At 37.9% G+C, this 18,864-nt stretch overlaps 1 protein-coding gene across 3 annotated transcripts; it reads left to right on the forward strand.

Moving 5' to 3' along the window:
• MSMO1 (methylsterol monooxygenase 1) lies at positions 1-18,189 on the forward strand. Of its 3 annotated transcripts, XM_064487805.1 has the most exons (7): positions 40-116; positions 3,415-3,494; positions 6,489-6,774; positions 12,210-12,358; positions 13,131-13,257; positions 15,076-15,230; positions 17,237-18,189. In XM_064487805.1, the coding sequence occupies exons 3-7, from the start codon at positions 6,520-6,522 to the stop codon at positions 17,430-17,432; spliced, it is 882 nt and encodes a 293-aa protein (XP_064343875.1). In that variant the 5' UTR covers positions 40-116; positions 3,415-3,494; positions 6,489-6,519; the 3' UTR covers positions 17,433-18,189. The 3 variants fall into 3 exon arrangements, with proteins under 3 accessions (XP_031320012.1, XP_064343875.1, XP_031320020.1); XM_031464152.2 differs by lacking the exon at positions 3,415-3,494 and having other exon boundaries at positions 1-116; XM_031464160.2 differs by lacking the exons at positions 40-116; positions 3,415-3,494 and adding an exon at positions 3,515-3,533.
• Positions 18,190-18,864: the final 675 nt, after the last annotated feature.

The raw sequence follows: 18,864 nt of genomic DNA on the forward strand, positions 1-18,864 counted from the left end.
AATAACGGCGGGAGGAACTGGCTACCCCTGGAGCGGCTAGAGCCTAGCCGAGCTCGCGAGGCGGCGGCGGCGGCGGCGGCGGAGGCGGCAGTGGCGGCAGACCGTGCGGCGTCTAGGTGAGGGGCCCGGATAGAGGGGGGCGCGGCTAGCACTCGCGGGTGGAGGTCTGGATGGAAGTCAGGATAGAGCGTCTGGCCGCGGGCGCGGGTGCGGGTGGAAATGGGTGAAACCCCTCAGTGACGGAACGGGGCACGGCCCTCAGCCGTCCGGGAACAGTGGTCACAACACAGGGTGGCAGAGTGACCAGAGTTCTACAAAAAGAAAAAGGAAGATTTGTTTGTATGCGCGGCGGGGCGTGCGGTGGGGAAGGGCATCCGAGGAAAGTACTGAAGGATGAATAGGAGTTGAGCAGAGAACCGTACTGGCAAGGGACAATGTTTCGTGGGCAAAGACGAAGCACAGGATGGTCAGAGCCCATCGTGTAGGAATACGGAGGGTGGGAGAGAGAAGGTGAGCGAGGAGGACAGCAGAGGCCTAGGCCCTTATCCGTGGGAAGGCGCTACCTGAAACCGTGAGGTCTGGAGAAGGGGCGAGCCCTGTCTGCTGTTGAGAGGGTTGCTGGCTTCGTGTCCTAGAGGGAGGTTTAACAAGAGCACGGTTGGAGGTGCGATCCGGGCTCGGCAAAGGGCGGACACTGCTGGCGCGCTCAGAAAGCTAAACTATAAGTTTCTTGGGGAATCCACAAACGACTACATTTCTTTCGTCCGAGCATGTAGCAGGACTCCAGTGAGTCTGGTTGTGTAAGGCTGAGAAAAGGAAAAGATATTCAGTCTTTATTTCCCCTCCCCTCTCCTCTTTAATTCCGATTGTTTACTCTTGTTCAGCTGGCAGAAGTGTATCCATTTCCCTCCCTTGGGTTCCCTCCCTTGGGTTCCCTCCCTTGGGTCTGAATGTTAATTAAATCAGTTATTTCTAAATCGGGAAAGTGTTTGAAGACTTAACTCAGGCAGCGGAGACAGAGATCAAGAACTTCCGAGATAACTAAACAGGTGGTGTGGCCAGTTCAGTTTTTTGAGCAGGGTTGCAGGGAGCAGTGGCAGAACTTTTGGACGTGTTGAACTTGACGTGCCTGTGAACCGTCGAAGCAGAAATTACTTTTGGATAACCAGTACCTGGAGTTTAGGAGAGAGGCCTAGAGAGATTGTAGATATCGCTGTAGTCTTAAAACTGGGAACAGATAAGGTAACTCCAGGTAATCTGGAATAGTTAGAAAGGGATTAAAAAAGCATGCCTGGGACAAGCTCTCCAGCCTCAATTCTCGAGCCTTCCTTTCTCAGAAGCTGTACCACAGACATAGTAAATCAGAAAGTTCTGTATCCTTTCTCATCTCCTGTTTGAGTCTTTGGATCTGATGTCTCTACTCAAAACATGCCCTGTTCCCCTGTCCAACCCTACTTTACTCTTTTAATCTGGTCACCTCCCCTCTATGTTCCAGGTTTGATTTTAGATGCATCTTTCTCTAGAAATCTTCCCTAGAACTCTCTGTTCTAGCACTTGATATTTCCACCTCTTTATTGTTCTTGTCACAAATTTTATGACAGTCTGGTTACTTCTTTGTGTTCCTCACTAGGTTTTATGTTTTGAAGTCAGGGTGAGGTCAGCAGCTAGCACAGTGGCTGCTCATAGTAGCACACATTGAATCAGAGTCAATACGTATGAATCCTAAGAATCAGGAAAGGAGGGTATTTCAAGGAGAGAAGTATCAAATCTCACAGATTGGCTGAAAAAAAACTCCAAAAATGTTTGTTGGATCTGGCAGCTAGGAGACCCTTAGATTAAGAGTAAATTCAGTGCATTGATTAGAATAGGAAACAGGTTGTGATGGCTGGAGAATAGATGGGCAGTGTGAAAATGAAGACAGCCTATGTGGAATACTCTTACTGTAATATTAATTTGTGCTTTGTTATTTAGGATCACAGGATAGCACGATGGATGAGCATACAGGCTCCTTCACTTAGCGTTTCTGTCTCGAGAAAGTTACTTAATCTTTCTACACCTCAGTTTTTCATTTGTAAAATGGGGATAATAAAATTGCCCACCTCGAAAAGGGTGGTAAGGATTAAAGTCTTTAATATGCACAGAGCATGTAACACCCTAGAACACAGTGGCATGTAGATAATGCTTCATAATTGTTCGCTTCTTGAAGCTACTGTGTGTCAGGTCCTGTGGTAAGTGCTTCACATGCATTAGTTCTTGGACCCATTAGAAGAACCATACTATTATGTTTATTATTCCTTATTTTTCAGCTTTATTGAGGTATAGTTGACAAATAAAATTGTAAGATATTTGAAGTGTGCATTGTGGTGATGGGATACACACATGCATGGTGAAAAGATTCCATCCTCTAGTTATTATTGTTACTCTTTACATTTTAAAGATAATAAGACTGAGGCTCAGAGAAGTTACTTAACTTGCTCAAGGTCACATAGCTAGTCAGTGGTGTTGGTTCAGCATTGTCAGATTTGGGAATGACCTCATGAAAAATGAGGATTGGAACAATTTTTATCTTGTAATTTAGGAGATTGAAGGAGTTTTGGTGTGAGTGGGGAGCCAGACTGCAAATACAGTTGACCCTTGAACAACTCAGGGATGCTAACCCTCTGGGAAGTTGAGAATCCATACGTAACTTTTGACTCCTCCAAAACTGAACTACTAATAGTCTTATTGATCGAAGCCTTACCAATAATATATACAGTTGAGAAAACAAAATGTTAAAAAATAAGGAAGAGAAAATACATTTACTCTTTGCTGTACTGTATTTATTAATACTGTTAAGTGTACGTCGTCTGTTTACAAGATGAATGGTCTGTCAGTACCTACATGAACATTGTCTTTATAAGATACAAAACACTATAGGTGTTACACAGATTACTAACACCACACATCAAAACTGAAAAGATAATGTGGAAATAATTCAGATTTATTTGCAGGTATAAGGATTCATGCTTTGATAACAAAGAAGCCGCAGTGTGATTGCTTTGTGGTCTCCTGGTGTAATCGATACGATTGCTTCACGGTAGCCCAGCCTATAACTAATGAATGACCATCATAAAATTTTACAGCATAATTTTAGTTATATTCATAATACAGTATTGGAGACATTACCTTTTAAAAAACCATTTACCTGAGATGGTAGGCTGGTACAGTCTCTCCAGGTAGAAGAGAGAGAGGCATTCTGTATGGTAATGTAATTCTTTGAAAGCAAAGTTATAAAACAGTGTGGAAATACAGCACATTAATTTTATATGAAATATCACTTGCTTCGTGCCTAGGTGGGAATAAACTAGTATCTACATGTATTTGATACATTTTTTGTGACATACCTTTTTCTTTTCTTTTTTTGGTTATTTCTAGGCTCTCTGGTTCATCTGTTTTTTCACTGTTGAAAATCTTCAAAAAATTTTCCAATATATTTATTGAAAAAAAATCCGAGTGTAAGTGGACCTGCACATTTCAAACCTGTGCCATCAAAGGTCAGCTGTAGTTGAGTGAGTTGTGTAGGTGAGAATTAAGCAGTCGGAGGCTTGAGACCAGAGTTGGTTGGTTTAGAGGAAAAGAAGTGGGACAGTGGCTTAGGGGAGAGGTGGGAGATGTCAGGAAAACTTCTCAAGAGAGGAAGACTTGAGGATGTTTTTCAACTTGAGGAGGTGAGCTTGGTGAAGAGGGACAGACGAAAGGGTGAGTGAGGGACAAGTTCTTGATGAGGCAGGATGAGGGCACAGGAGCAGGTGGACTTAGAGGAGACGGTGAGTGAGCCCAGGCTGTGACTCGATAGTCCCTGGTGTAAGTCATTTGAGAATGAGTGGGACTCGAGTAACGATGCAGAGTGAGTTCAGAGTCCTGAGGAAGCTGGCTGAGCTTCCAGCATCTAAGATAAGAGGTCGATTTGGGGGGCGGGAGAGGGGAGGGGGGTGTTTTAAGCATTGTTAAGCGTGCTTCTGAGGCTTAATATATTTGGTCTTAGAGGGATCCATCATAGTTCATAAATTAGGAACAGTAGTGAATTTTTTTTTTAATGTCAGACAAAATTGACTTTTTATTTATTTAGTTTTTTTTTTTGGTTTTGTTTTTTAATGGCAGTATTGTGGGTTGAACCCAGGACCTGGTGCATGCTAAGCATGTACTGTACCACCAAGCTATACCCACCCTACCAAAAATCAACTTTAAAACAAAGTTTGTAATAAGAGACAAAAGGGTGGTATATAATGACAAAGGCTTCAATTCAACAAGAGGATATAACATTTGTAAACATTTATGCAACTGTTTTCTTATCATGATAGGTAAGGTTTAGTGCTCTTACACCAATATCCTCTCTCCTTCCCTTCTTCCATCTTTCCGGTAAGGTTAGTTTACAGTTTTTTCTTAAAACAGCATTCAGAGACTATGTTATTATGCCTATGTAAAAATTATTCACAGTTAAACATTAAAATGCATGTTATTTTTTCTTTCATTTTTTTTGCTTTTGTTTTTCTCCAAAGTTAATAATTGCCTTATTATTTTCATTTGCTTAACTTTCTTTACACCCATTGCATATTCTTCCCATGGTACACTTTTCTATAAGGTCAATCATAGGAGATAATCTGTCCTTTCCAATTTTTCCCTGGAGTTGTCCCTCTGGGAGATCTTCATTTTTCTCCAGTCTGAATTTGCTCTTCTCTAGGCCTGCCATCCAGCTGTCATCCTGGCACTTTCTTTCGCTGTCTTCCTTAAAATTTCCTTTGCTTTTCTCTTGAGTTGGCGGGGGTGGGGTGGTCCATATGTCCTGGATCTCAAGGCGTTCTCTTCTTTGGTTTACTCTCTTGCTTTCCTAAAAGCACACGATCAGGGGAACTACATGGTATAGCAGCAAAGGGCACTGCTCTAGTCCAGACTGGCTGCGGTCTTCTGCCATTATCCTCCAGGAAATTATTTTGGCTTTTGGTTGGATCTCTTGTTTTCTGTGTCCCACTTTCTTGGTTTTAGTGGTGAACAACTTCTAGTAGCTTCCTAAGAAAGACTTTGGAGTGGTAACTTCTGGATACTGTGTGGCTGAAAAATACCACTCACCCACCTGGTTCAGTAATTTGTCTGGATATCGAATTCTGGGGTGGAAATCCGGTTCCTTTAGAATGTTGAGGGCCTTGCTTCATTGTCTAGCAGTGAATATTTTTTAGGAAAGAGATATTCTTCATAAGTTTCTCCTTTTTAATTTGCTGACCTATTTAAACTATTTATCATATAAGTAAAACATGCTCATAGAAAAAAATGTAAGAAGGTATAGAATTGAAAGGAAAATTTTTCTCCTTTCCACAACTCCCCCACCGTGTATGCACATGCATTTTTCTGTACATTTTCTATATGTGTGTGTAGTATGCACATATGCATAAAAGTGCATAGACAAAACATACAGCCTTTTCACAAAAACGTAAGTGGGGCTCTTGCTGTACATTCTGCAACTTGCTGTTTCACTTTATACCATATCTTAGACATCTTTCTACATAGAACATGTAGGTCTTCCTCCTTTCAAGCGGCTGTGTGTCTTTGGAAGGACCTGACAATTTAATTTGTTTCTTGTTGGTGGGCTTAACGTGTTTTTCTATTTTCTCTTTGTTTTTGCTATTGTAAGCAATGCTTCCTTCAGACTTAGTGAGTGAGAAAATTGTTGGGTCAAAAAGTGTATTCATTTTGAATTGTAATAAATACTGAATTTTTCCTCAAAGATAGGCTGATCCTCCCGTCAACAGCGTACAGTGGCGCCTGTTTCCCCATATTGTGACTGGGTGCTGGGCACTAGGAAACGTAAAGATTCTATCTTAGTATGCATTTCCTACGTGAGCGAAATTGAACTGCTCATTTGCTTAGTGAGCATTTGCGTTTATTTTTTCTGTGAAGCTTCGTGAATGGTCTTCTGTCGTTTTTCTGCCAGATTCTTAGGCTTTTTCTAAAGCACACGTTTAAAGTAGCCCTTTGTCATAATCCTTGGAAATATTTGTTCCAGTTTGTCATTTGATCTTTGACTTTATTTATAATTGTCTTTTTATTCTCCAGTTATAAGTATTTAATTTGTATGTAGTCACATTTGGCAGGCTTTTTCTTTATAGATTCTTTTGGTTTTAAGTGACACTTCTAAACCCAACTGTGAAATTACAAATTTTTCCTTGGAGACCATGCTGAAAAGTCTCTTTAAAGATGGGTTGAAATTCCTTACCCACTATTGTTCTTTAGATCCTGCTCTTGAAAGTTAACATGTGGCTTTTAAATCGTATCTACAAGTGGAGGTGGTGAGGACATACTGTAGACTTGTGTTTTTAATCATATGTTTAGGACCTGAGAGATTGGTGCTCCTTTAGCAATTCTTATTTTAAAAATTAATCAGAAGGATTTTAAAACCTGTTTTCTTGGAATTCCATTATCTAGCTTGCTTATTACTTATTTATTTATATTTACAGAGTTATAAGGCTGTCTGCAGAGCTTTGAAAAATGGCGACGAATGAAAGTGTCAACATCTTTAGTTCAGCGTCCTTGGCTGTGGAGTATGTAGACTCACTTTTACCTGAGAATCCTCTGCAGGAACCATTTAAAAATGCTTGGAACTACATGTTGAATAATTACACAAAGTTCCAGATTGCAACGTGGGGATCCCTCATAGTTCATGAGTTCCTTTATTTCTTCTTCTGTTTACCTGGATTTTTGTTTCAATTTATACCTTACATGAAAAAGTACAAAATTCAAAAGGTGAGTATGATGGACTTGCAATGGGTATTATTAGTGTTGAATATTTTTAAAGTAAATATAACTTCATAGCTCAAAATAGACTCTAGATCAGGGTTGTCCAGTAGAAATATAATGAAGCCACATATGTAATTTTCTAGTAGAATACATTAAAAAGTAAAAAAGAAATGTAGAAAATAATGTTAACAGTATATTTTATTTAACCCAGTAAATGTCTACTGTTACTGTCTTAACAAGTAATCAAAATTTAAGAGTATTTAACAGGATATGTTCTGTTCTTATTCTTATAATAAGTCTTTGGGATCCAGTGTATATTTTACACTAATTTCAGCCCATCTCAATTTAGACTAGGTGCATTTAAAGTGTTTAATAGCCACATGTTTCTAGTTGCTACTGTATTAGCATAGCCCTAGATCATTACTGATAAAGTTGCCAAGAATAATTTGTTAAATTGTGCCTTAACTCTATTTGATGTTTGTCTAATTTGGGTTTATAAATTTTATTTATTTTTTTTTTTGCTGAGATATCTTTGATTTACAATATATTGGTGTCAGGTGTACAACATTGTGATTCAAAATATTTATAGATTATACTCCGTTTAAAATTATAAAATACTGGCTCTGTACTCTATGCTGTACAATAGATCCTTATTGTTTATCTGCTTTACACATAGTAGTTTGTACCTCTTAATCCCCTGCCTCTGTCTCTCCCCTACCCTCTCCCTCTCCCCACTGGTAACCACTAGTTTGTTTTCTATATCTGTGAGTCTGTGTTTTGTTATTCATTTATTTGTTTTGGGGTTTTTTGCCCACATATAAGTGATAACATACAGTATTTGTTTTTCTCTGACCTACTTCACCAAGCATAATACCCTCCAATACCACCCATGTTGTTACAAATGGCAAAATTTCACTCTTTTTAATGACCGAGTACTATTACATTATATATATGTATATATATATATATATATGTGTGTGTGTGTATATATACATATCTTCTTTATCCATTCATCTGTTGATGGACACTTAATTTAGGTCACTTCCATATCTTGGCTATAATAATGCTGCTGTGAACATTGGAGGGGCAGGTGCATGTATCTTTTTAAATTAGTGTTTTCTTTTTGGATATAAACCCAGAAGTAGAATTACTGGATCATATGGTTTTAGTTTTTGAGGAACCTCCATACTGTTTTCTACAGCAGCTGCACCAGTTTACATTCCCACCAGCTGCATACGAGGGTTACCTTTTATCCACATCCTCACCAACATCTGTTGTTTGTGGTCCTTTTGATGATAGCCATTCTGACAGGTGTGAGATGATATCTCATAGTGATTTTGATGTGCATTTCCCTGATGATTAGCAATGCTGAGCATCTTTTCATGTGCCTGTTGGCCATCTGTATATCTTTAGAAAAATGTCTATTCAGGTCTTCTGCCCAGTTTTTAATTTGTTGTGTTTTTTTTTGATATTGAGTTGAATGAGCTGTTTATATATTTTGGATATTAATCCCTTATCATTCACAAATCATTTTGGATATTAATCCCTTATCATTCACAAATATTTTCTCCCATTCAGTAGGTTGTCTTTTTGCTTTGTCAATGGTTTCCTTTGTTGTGCAAAAGCTTTTAAGTTTAAATAGGTCCTGTTTGTTTATTTTTGCTTTTCTTTCCTTTGCCTTTGGAGACAGATCCAAAAAAATATTGCTACAGTTTATATCAGAGTGTTCTGCCTATGTTTTCTTCTAGGAGTTTTATGGTGTTTCCATAAAAATTTTAAAATTATTCGTTCTAGTTCTGTGGAAAATGCTGTTGGTGTTTTGATAAGGATTGCATCGAATCTGTAGGTTGCCTTGGGCAGTATGGCCATTTCAACAATGTTAGTTCTTCTGATCCTTCAATATGCTATATCCTTCCGTCTGTGTCATCTTCAGTTTTTTCATCAGTCTTACAGTTTTCCGAGTACAGGTCCTTAGGTAGGTTTATTCCTAGGTATTTCATTCTTTTGGCTGCAGTGGTAAATGGGATTGTTTCCTAAATTTCTCTTTCTGATAGTTTGTTGTTAGTGTATAGAAATCCAACAGAGTTCTGTATATTATTAATTCTGTATCCAGCAACTTTACTAAATTCATTGATGAGCTCTAGTAGTTTTCTAGTAGCATCTTTAGGATTTTCTATGTATAGTTTCATGTCATCTGCAAACAGTGACAGTTTTACTTCTTCCTTTCCAATTTGGATTCCTTTTATTTCTTTTTCTTGTCTAATTGCGGTGGCTAGGACTTCCAATACTATGTTAAACAAAAGTGGCAAGAGTAGCATCCTTGTCTTGTTTCTGATCTTAGACAAAATGCTTTTAGCTTTTCACCATCGAGTATAATGTTAGCTGTGGGGTTTGTCAATATGGCCTTTATTATGTTGAGATATGTTCCCTCTATACCCACTTTATGGAGAGGTTTTATCACAAATGAATGTTATAAATTTTAATTTTTAAGTTAACTGGAAGGGAAGGTTATGGGGATTTTTGAGTATTATTTTGCAGTTCACTCCAACCCTTGATGTCTCAGGCCCTAAGTGTATGTTAATTTGCTAAGACCTTGATCACGACTATTAGGGTTTTGTTTTAACATATTGTGGTAGTTCTGCGCATTCTTGTCATTCTAAAAAAAAGTGATGATGCTCCTAGCTTCTAGGTATTTGCCTCAGTGCACTAAATGTTTCTTGAGAGCTTGCTGTGCATGACAAGGTGTTGAGATATATGCAGCGCCTCTTCTCAGTTTTGAACAGGGAAAGTAATGAACTCTAGCAATGTGTAGACCAATGAGGTTGACACTGTTCCCAGTAAAGAATGTGGACCAGCTTATTAAAGAAAGGAGCCATTTATCAGCACTTGGTAAATTCATGATTGTTTCTAATGCTGTTTACCTTTTTCTAAAAAATCATGGCAAACTGAAACTGGAGGGCACACAGTCTTGGTAGAAAGTAGGCATCTTGGGAGTGTTCATCTAAGGAGACAGGTACATGTCTGGTGCAGTGCCTGCACGCATCCTTTCTGGTCCGTCTATTTGCTTCGTAGCCTCCCAGTGAGTCTCACTTTATGCAGGTACTAACACTGATGCTCTTGGGGGAGTGCAGGGGGCCAGCTCCCTGTGGACTCCAATGCAAAGGAGGGAAGAACAAGCGGTAAAGGGAGAAGGAATAAAATGGGATGTGGCCCAAAGGAGGGTAACCTGTTACCTTAAATAAAGAACACAAAATTTCCAATTTTTTTTTTAAATGAAATAAGAACTGGTTTGAAAGGCAGAATTTCAGGTTGGATGTCTAAATTCTCATGTGTGTTTGAAATTCCAGCTGCCATGAGTCACCCAGTAGTTTATGTATAGGGCCGATTGGTTGTATGGCTGGCCAGGCCTTTCTGCTCTGCCCTCTATGGCTGACCCACTGGTCAGAGGTGGTAACTTTTTCAGAGAGAGAAAGATCTTTTTCTGTCAAGGGTTTATGAAGACTTCAGAATAAAACATGGCAAAAGAAAGAGAGAGAGAAAGAAAGAAAAAGACAAGCAATAATCTGGTAGATCAAATTGTTATTTATAAACGGAGATTGAAAGGCTTCAAGTCTGTATTTAAAATGTTCTCCTTGAGTTTCACAACCATTAAGTTCCCTGCTTTGGGCTTTTTTGATACTAAAATTAATTGTGAAGGTAAATCAGGACCAGTTTTCACACTATAAGGGGGGTTAAAAACAAGCCAAAGAATCAGTACAAGCTAATTACAGGTTTACACATTTTGAAGGCAGATACCCTAAAACATTGAAGGTACAGGAAGAAGTTGGTGGTGGAGCTAACACTGAAGACTTTCTGCTTTGAAACAGAAAAGATAGTTAAGTGAGGGCGCTATACACACGGGAATGAAAAAGTGATGAAGTAGACCTTGCAGGATTTTTTTTTTAAGTCATACATCTTAATAATTTTCTGGGAATTATCCTCAAGGTTATTTACACCAAAACATTCTTTCTGAAGTCTATGGCCCTGGTAAACAGAATACATGTGATTTTTTTTTTTTTTAGTTGATTCATTTTTGTGTTAATTTCTGCAGCTAGGGTACCACGAATCTGTTAATCATAGTTTCTACGGGAAAAACCATGCCATTGCCAGCCCAAGCCAGCATCTTCCATTTATTCCCTCTTCCACTTATCTCCTTCCATTTTGTCCCCATCAAAGATGGGAAGTTTGGAGGAGCAGCGTCAGAGTAGAAGTAGACAATTATAAATTATCTTGGCCTAATTCCTTTATTTTATTGTTGAGTAAACTGAGTTGTGAATGCCACAGAAGCCCTGAGGTCAGAGCCAGCTCTCCAGATTGATTACCAGTTGAATGCTGTTCCTTTTGTTGTTTTGTTCGTCAGGGAAGGTAACTCTCCTAAAGAATTTCAGGAGCACTGGAGACCTAGTTTGGTTTGTCCAAGTTCTGCTAATAACTGCCTGTGTGATCCTGGGCAGAGTGGTTGACCTCTTTGGGCTTCTGCTGATGGGCAGTGGTTTCCATCCATGGGCTATTGTGGTTCGGTTAAAACTTTCATTGGCGGGTTTCTGAATTTTTAAGCAGGGACATTTAAAACAAAGCAGTAACTACTATTTATTATGACCATCTTTTTGTAAAACCAAAAGCTCCTCTTATCTAAGGGCAGCCCTTTAAATTGAATAAATTTAGATTTTTCTGTATGGCTTGCTGAGCAGTTCCATAACCTGATGAGGTTTTATGAACATTTCACCTTGATCTCACTTTCTCATTTTGACTTTAATCCGTGAAATTCTCCACCTATGAGTAGTACCTGTCCGTTCTTTGGGAGCCGCTGGACACGTTTGTTTCTAAAGTTCTTTCAGCTCAGAGTTTATAATTCTGTCACTGTTACATGAACAAAAATGCACTTATTTCTGGGAATGAATACCACTGAATGGCCGGAAGGACCGAGTTGCCTGTGCAGTGAGGCTCCCAATGCTGCGTTTACAACCACCTCAGCAGTGGGGAGAGCCCAGCTGTGATCTTAGCTTAACACTTTTCTTCCTCTTGGGAATTTTTGGTAAAAGAAGTAAACGGTCTGTGGGCAGCAAATAGGAGCGTTGTTCATTCTGTGGGGCTGTTTTGGTTTATTGAGATCACTGGGATTATTACGCCTGGGTGTGTCTGTTCACGGTTCCTTCACCTATTTAAAGTGGTGATAACAGTTGTCAAGAACTCAGCGGGGGCGGATGTTGTGGTTCCTGGGCCCTAGTTACTGTAACATAGCAATTATAGTACAGAACTCACATAGCATAGGATTCATTAAATAGCATAGAATTCAGGACTCATTTAAACACTAGAGAAAAAAACAGGAATTTACTTCTACTTTCCAGGTGAAACTACTGACAGCAGAGGCTAGTACTAAATACTGTGATTCTTCTCCACAGGATAAACCAGAAACATGGGAAAACCAATGGAAATGTTTTAAAGTACTTCTCTTTAATCACTTTTGTATCCAGCTTCCTTTGATTTGCGGAACTTACTATTTTACGGAGTATTTCAATATCCCTTATGATTGGGAAAGAATGCCAAGATGGTACGTAGATAAAGATTTGACCTTTATACTCAGTCCTGGTGTATCATCCAATTAAAATACTCTTAATGGTTATCTTCTTTCTTCGTTTGGTTAATGTTTGTTTGTTCTAAACTTTGCAAGTAAAATGTAGAAAAGTAAACCATAGTAGAAACTTAAAATGTCCCCATTTTTATGTTTCTACGTTTTAATGTAATATTTTATTGGAAGGTGAGTTTCTCCCATCCGCAGTTTCTATAACATCCTTTATAGGCGTGTATACAGATACATGTGCTTATACCAAGAAAAAATAAATTGCATTTTAAGTCTAAATGAATGAAAAAAAATGAAAGAATAGTGAGATTTGTAAAAGTTGTGACCATATAGACACAAAGATGTTATCTGAGCATAAATATTTGTGTTAAATAATATTTGTATTTAACTGTCTGTTCCCAACATAACCTGAATTTAGATGCACAGTGTATAGATATATACTTTTCCTATTAATGTATATTCCTGTAAGTTTTGAATTTTGTTTAACTCCAATTTTATACCTGTGAATTTTTTTTTTTAATGAATTAGAATGGGTATGGTGGTCAGGCTGTAACCCTTCTTCAAGTGGTATCAGATAGCCAACTTGTATCTAGCAGTTTTAAGGATTTGTTGATTAACATATCCAATTAGATCAAGCTGGTATTTGGTTTTATGCAGTGTCTCAAGTGGTGTTCCCAGGTTAAAATCTAGATCGTTTAAGAAAAAGTTATTTTATACTCATTACAGTATTTTCATCCTAAAGGTATATGCTCTTGGCAAGATGCTTTGGCTGTGCAGTGATTGAAGACACCTGGCACTATTTCCTGCACAGGCTCTTACACCACAAAAGAATATATAAATATATTCATAAAATTCATCATGAGTTTCAGGTATGTTAGAATTCTATTTAATGCATTTTTTTCTATTAGAGGCAAAAATCTCATTTTTTTAAAAAATCTGGACTTTAAAAAAAAATTGTCAGTGGTCTTTTATTTCTTTTTCCTTTGGCATCATTGTTAAGAATATAACACACACACACACACACACACACACACACACACACACACACACACACACACACACACACACACACACACACACACACACAGCCAGTTCTGCAGACTGTCTTTAGTATCTTAATTTCATGGTAAATTGAGACTCAAAGGAAAAATGTTACATGAAAGTGTTCATCTTTGTCTTTGGGGCCAGAGCACTACCCTGACACAATTGGGTACCTGACACTTTGGTAGAGGCTCTAGTGATGTTAGCATCACTTAATGGGATCCCAAAACAACAAACCTTGAATCGTTAAACTTCTAAAACAATTTCTAACTTAGTTTTAATGCATTTCCACCTCACTGCAAAATCCCCCCCAACTAAACAGTGATTTTTATCGGCACTACTTTGTTGTTAGCTTTTGTCGGATTGGTTATCTCAGTCTTCCTTGATCCACATTGATCCTGATTACATGATATGCTCAGCGAAACATCCCTTTCTTGGCAGAACAATTTCAAACGCATTAACCAAAATTAGAGTCAGTTGTTTAATGCCTTTACCTTAAGCCATCAAAGACAGTTTTTAAAATAGATTGTATTAAGGACATCCCTAGACCTTTTGATTTTGATAAGAACAAAAGGATATTTTTATTGAGAATTATTGTTAACGTTTATGTATATGTGGCTAGATATGCAGTTGGCCCTCAGTATCTGTGAGTTCTGAACCCATGGATTCAACTGAGGATCAAAAATATTTGGGAAGAGGGGAGGGAATAGCCCAGTGGTAGAGTGCACGTCTAGCATACACAACGTCCTGGGTTCAATCCCAGTGCTTCCACTAAAATAAATAAATAAACCTAATTACCCCCAACCAACAAAAATAAACAAACAGTGACTTAAACAAGTCAGAAGATTAAAAATACATATATTCAGGGAAAAAAATTCCAGAAAATTCCAAAAGGCAAAACTTGAATTTGTCTGAGTGGGCAACTATTTACATAACATTTAAATTGTATTCATAGCTATTTGCATAGCACTTACATTGTTCTAGGTAATATAAGTAATCTAGAGATGACTTAAACTATGTGGGAGGTTATGCACAGGTTACATGCAAATGTTGCACCATTTTATATAAGGGACTTGAGCATCTGTGGAGTTTGGCATCTGAGGGGAATTTCTGGAACCAATACCCTTTGGATACCGAGGGATGACTGTGCTATTGTAACATGCAGAAAGGATATAGTTTTATAAAACTATGTGCATAAATAAATTAGAATATATATGTATATTAGCATTGTACACACAGATTTATTTTAAGGAACTGGCTTTAATTATGGGGGCTGGCGAATCTGAAATTGGTCGGGCAGCTCACAGACTGGAAATGCAGGTGAGACTTGATGCTGCAGCCGTGGGTCTGAAGCCCACAGGGCAGCAGACTGGAAACCAGGTAGGGTTTCTGTATTGCGGTCTGGAGAGTTCCTTCTTCCTTGGTAAGCCACAGTCTTTGCTCAGTTTTAAAGCCTTTGAGTAGGTGAAGCCCACCTGCCTTATGGAGGGTCCGGTCTACTGATTCAATGTCAATAACATCTGAAAAAGACCTTCACAGCAGCACCTCAGTTGGTGTTTGACCAGGCAGCTGGGCACCGTGGCTTCAATAAGTGGACATGTAAAATTCTCCATCACACTGTGTTAAGCAGTTCTTCTTTATTTCAGTCTCCCTTTGGAATGGAAGCTGAATATGCACATCCTCTGGAAACCCTAATTCTTGGAACTGGATTTTTCATCGGAATCATGCTTTTATGTGATCATGTTATTCTTCTCTGGGCCTGGGTGACCGTGCGTTTGATAGAAACTATTGATGTCCATAGGTGAGCTATGGTTTCTATTCAGGTAGAAGGCAGCATAAAATATCTTTTTTTCCATGGTCATAGATTATCTTTATTTCTTTTTTTAAATTGAGATGTAATTGACATAAATAAAGATATAATTATCTTTTTTTAAAATTGAGATGTAATTGACATGTTAGTTTTAGGTGTACAAAATAATGATTTGATATATTGTAAAATGACCACCACAGTAAGTTTCATTAACATCTACCATTACACATAGTTGCAAGGTTTTTTTCTTATGACAAGAGCTTTTTAAAAATTATTTTATTTTTTATTATTTTTTTGTTGGTGGGGGGAGGTAGTTAAGTTTATTTATTTTTGGAGGAGGTACTGGGGATTGAACCCAGGACTTTGTGTATGCTAAGCATGCACTCTACCACTTGAGCTATACCCTCCCCACCAACAAGAACTTTTAAGATTACTCTCTTAGCAGCTTTCAAATTCCACAGTACAGTACCATTAACTATAGTCTCCGTGCTGTCCATCACTTCCCCAGGACATACTCATCGTACAACTGGAAGTTCATACCTTTTAATCCCTTTACTCATTTCACCCACCTTAATCATTGTCGTAGGTTATCTTTTTTCTAAGTAGATTAATAGAAGAAGTTAATCTTGTTAATGTTATTATTTTTAAGAAAGCAAGAGAACATAATCATCGGATAAGAGCTCAAATAATAGATTATTTTTTACATTTCTATCTGTGTATGCTGTTGTCATTTTTATGGTGAGAGTATATTCATGTATCATTTGAGAAAATGAAATAGAATTTTGCTAGGGGCTGCAAAACTGCCCTCCCAAAGGGCCCGTCTTCACAATCCCAGCCCCACTAGGACCTGTCAGAGAGCTCTCCCTGCACCCAGCACCTTGCCAGCCCACATCACAGTCTTCTTCACTGGTGTCTGTCGGTAGTGGGGCAGGGAGCCTTCAGGCTTGAGGCTGCATGTCTGTGTGCTTGTTGACCAACAGGATTTTTTTTTTTGAATTACCTTTTTATATCATTTGCCTACTTTTCTGTTAGGTTATATGTTTTATAACCTGTTGGTCCACGTAAGCCTTGTTTGTTACATACATTGTAAATATTTTGTCTCCATCTTTCTGTGCTGCCCAGCACTGAAGGGAGACTACTCGGAATACGCGCGTACGTCACACGCTTCCTTTCTGTTGAATGGGAGGCATTTGGTGGCAGATTATTTGTATTTCATGCCTTTTCAGATGCCTCATATCTTAGTTTTTCATTATTTTAAAATTATTATATATACATTACATTTTTATTTGGGACTTTTTACTTCATCTGTGAAAGCAGAGTATGAAATTGTAGCAATTATTTCTAAATCACTAAGGCAGCAAAATGAATGCTCTAGTCTTAGGCAGAGAAGTGGTAGATGGTGTCTCCTTCATTCTTTCCTTGCATTACTCTTTTCTTCCAGCCTAAGGGGAGGGAAGGATTGGGGTGATTCCAACAGGTACAATTGTGGATATCAGATTTTAGATGTGTAGAAATAAAGGAGAAAACACTAAAAGGAGTTGCTACACAGCTATGCTTAGGTTTAACCTTCTTAATGCTTGATACTAATTTCATATAATTTTTCCTAAAAGATATGTAGTGTATCTTTTAGTATTACATATCATTTAGTAGTAAATATATAGTATTATGAGCATTACAAACTATGGTGAGAAAGGTCCTTTAAAACAGAAAAAGAAATAATTCTTGAAAATCTACATCTAAAGATTTCATTATTATAATCCCTCTCTTTCATCCCCTGATGGATAGTATTAATTTCTATACATCGTTTAAGTTTTTAATTTCTAAAAGTGGTTTCTAGACTATGTACCACTTTCTGTGAGTTTTTGTCTTTTGCAAACATGTCAGAAATAAGTACTTAGGTCAAGTGGAATGTTCCTTGAATTGGTTAGCAAGCATATAAATGTAGATTATGTAAGGTGTATTGACTTCATTAATAATCTTTGTCATTTTTATTTCAGTGGTTATGATATTCCTCTGAACCCTTTAAATCTCATCCCTTTCTACGCTGGTTCTCGGCACCATGATTTCCACCACATGAACTTCATTGGAAACTATGCTTCGACATTTACATGGTGGGATAGAATTTTTGGAACAGACTCTCAATACGTTGCCTACAATGAAAGGATGAAGCAGGCTGAGAAAAAGACTGAATAAATACCCCATTTAAAGCTTCCTGAAGATACACATTTTCCTGAATTGAAGCTAGTAGCTAACATTGCTTCTGGGGAGCAGAAATAAACATGTGTCTTGGCCACTCAGCGATAAAAAGAACATTAACAACCTTTAATTATCTTCCTAGTGGGAACTTCTATATATTAAAGTACAGTGTCCATGAGGAAGCTTTAAAGGCCATGTTGCTAACCTGACAAAAAGGATTTAAGTGATGGAAGGAGTATTAATCCATGTCTTTTCCCCCAGTGGTACCATAGGCTGGAAGCTGAAGTTGATCTGTAAATCTTTTAAATACATAATGGCCATTTTAAGAACTCTTAGTAGTGGTGTTGGCTTCTTACTGAATTTTAAACACTTTTTAGAATTTGCTTAAAGAGCAAATACCATGGGTTAAACCACACCGATCCAAATAGTGTGAGTGAGGCTGCGGAATCCGAAATAGCCAGCGCCAAGAACAGTCTGGGTGATTCTCTTTTTTGGAGAAATCCTTTTTGATTGCAATGTACTTCTGGTATCTCTAAATTAAGGCATTTCTGAATTGATGTAAGTGGAATATTTTAGTGTAAAGGTTTTCAGGTTACTTGAATTTTTAAAAAATTGAGCTTTCTTTCTGCTATTTACCCTTTCATTTTTGTATAGCAATTTTTCATTATCCTTAAAGCTGTATCTGGAAACTTTGTGAACTGACTTGCTGTATTTGCACTTGGAGCTATTGAATAAATGTGATCTTGTTTGATTATTTGGTTTCCGACTTTGAGTATCAGTTGTCACCTTTTATTTTTATCAGGAAAAGTACAGAAATCACCAAATTATTAAGTTTAGTAATAAGAGGAATAGTTGTATCTTTTCAAGTGTTTTGTTTGCTAAACTTTTTTGGCAATTTCAACATGTATTTATCAGGCTACCTATTGTGGGAAATCTCTTGACCTAATAAAGTGGAGGGTATTGAAGCAGCTCTTTTCCTCCACTTAGAAAACATACAGACGGAAGAATAGAGCTAAACTTTTTAGGGCTGGTCTAATTTCAAGCATCTAGAGTCCAGCTTAAATCAAGAGTTGGTAATTCTGACTTTTTAATATGGTAGTACCAAACTGTTACGTTTTCAAATAAGGAGCCATTTTCTGGTAAATTTCTTTCTTTCTTTTTTTTTTTTTTAACTTCTACATTAAAGAGGTTCCAATTACAGCCGAGAGTATCTTGCTAGTCCATGCTTTCTTATTAAAAATATTTTATTTATTTATTATTGTATTTTATTGGGAGGCAGGTAATTAGGTTTATTTATTTTTAAAGGAGGTACTGGGGACTGAACCCAGGGGATACCCTCCCGCAGACCATGGTTTCTAACTTGTACCTGCTTCTGTGGCCCTTTTCATTCTCCCTTTCCATCCCCCCCACCCCTATACTTCTGTGTGTG

Source organism: Camelus dromedarius, chromosome 1, assembly GCF_036321535.1.
Source record: "Camelus dromedarius isolate mCamDro1 chromosome 1, mCamDro1.pat, whole genome shotgun sequence".
Lineage (NCBI taxonomy): Eukaryota > Metazoa > Chordata > Mammalia > Artiodactyla > Camelidae > Camelus > Camelus dromedarius.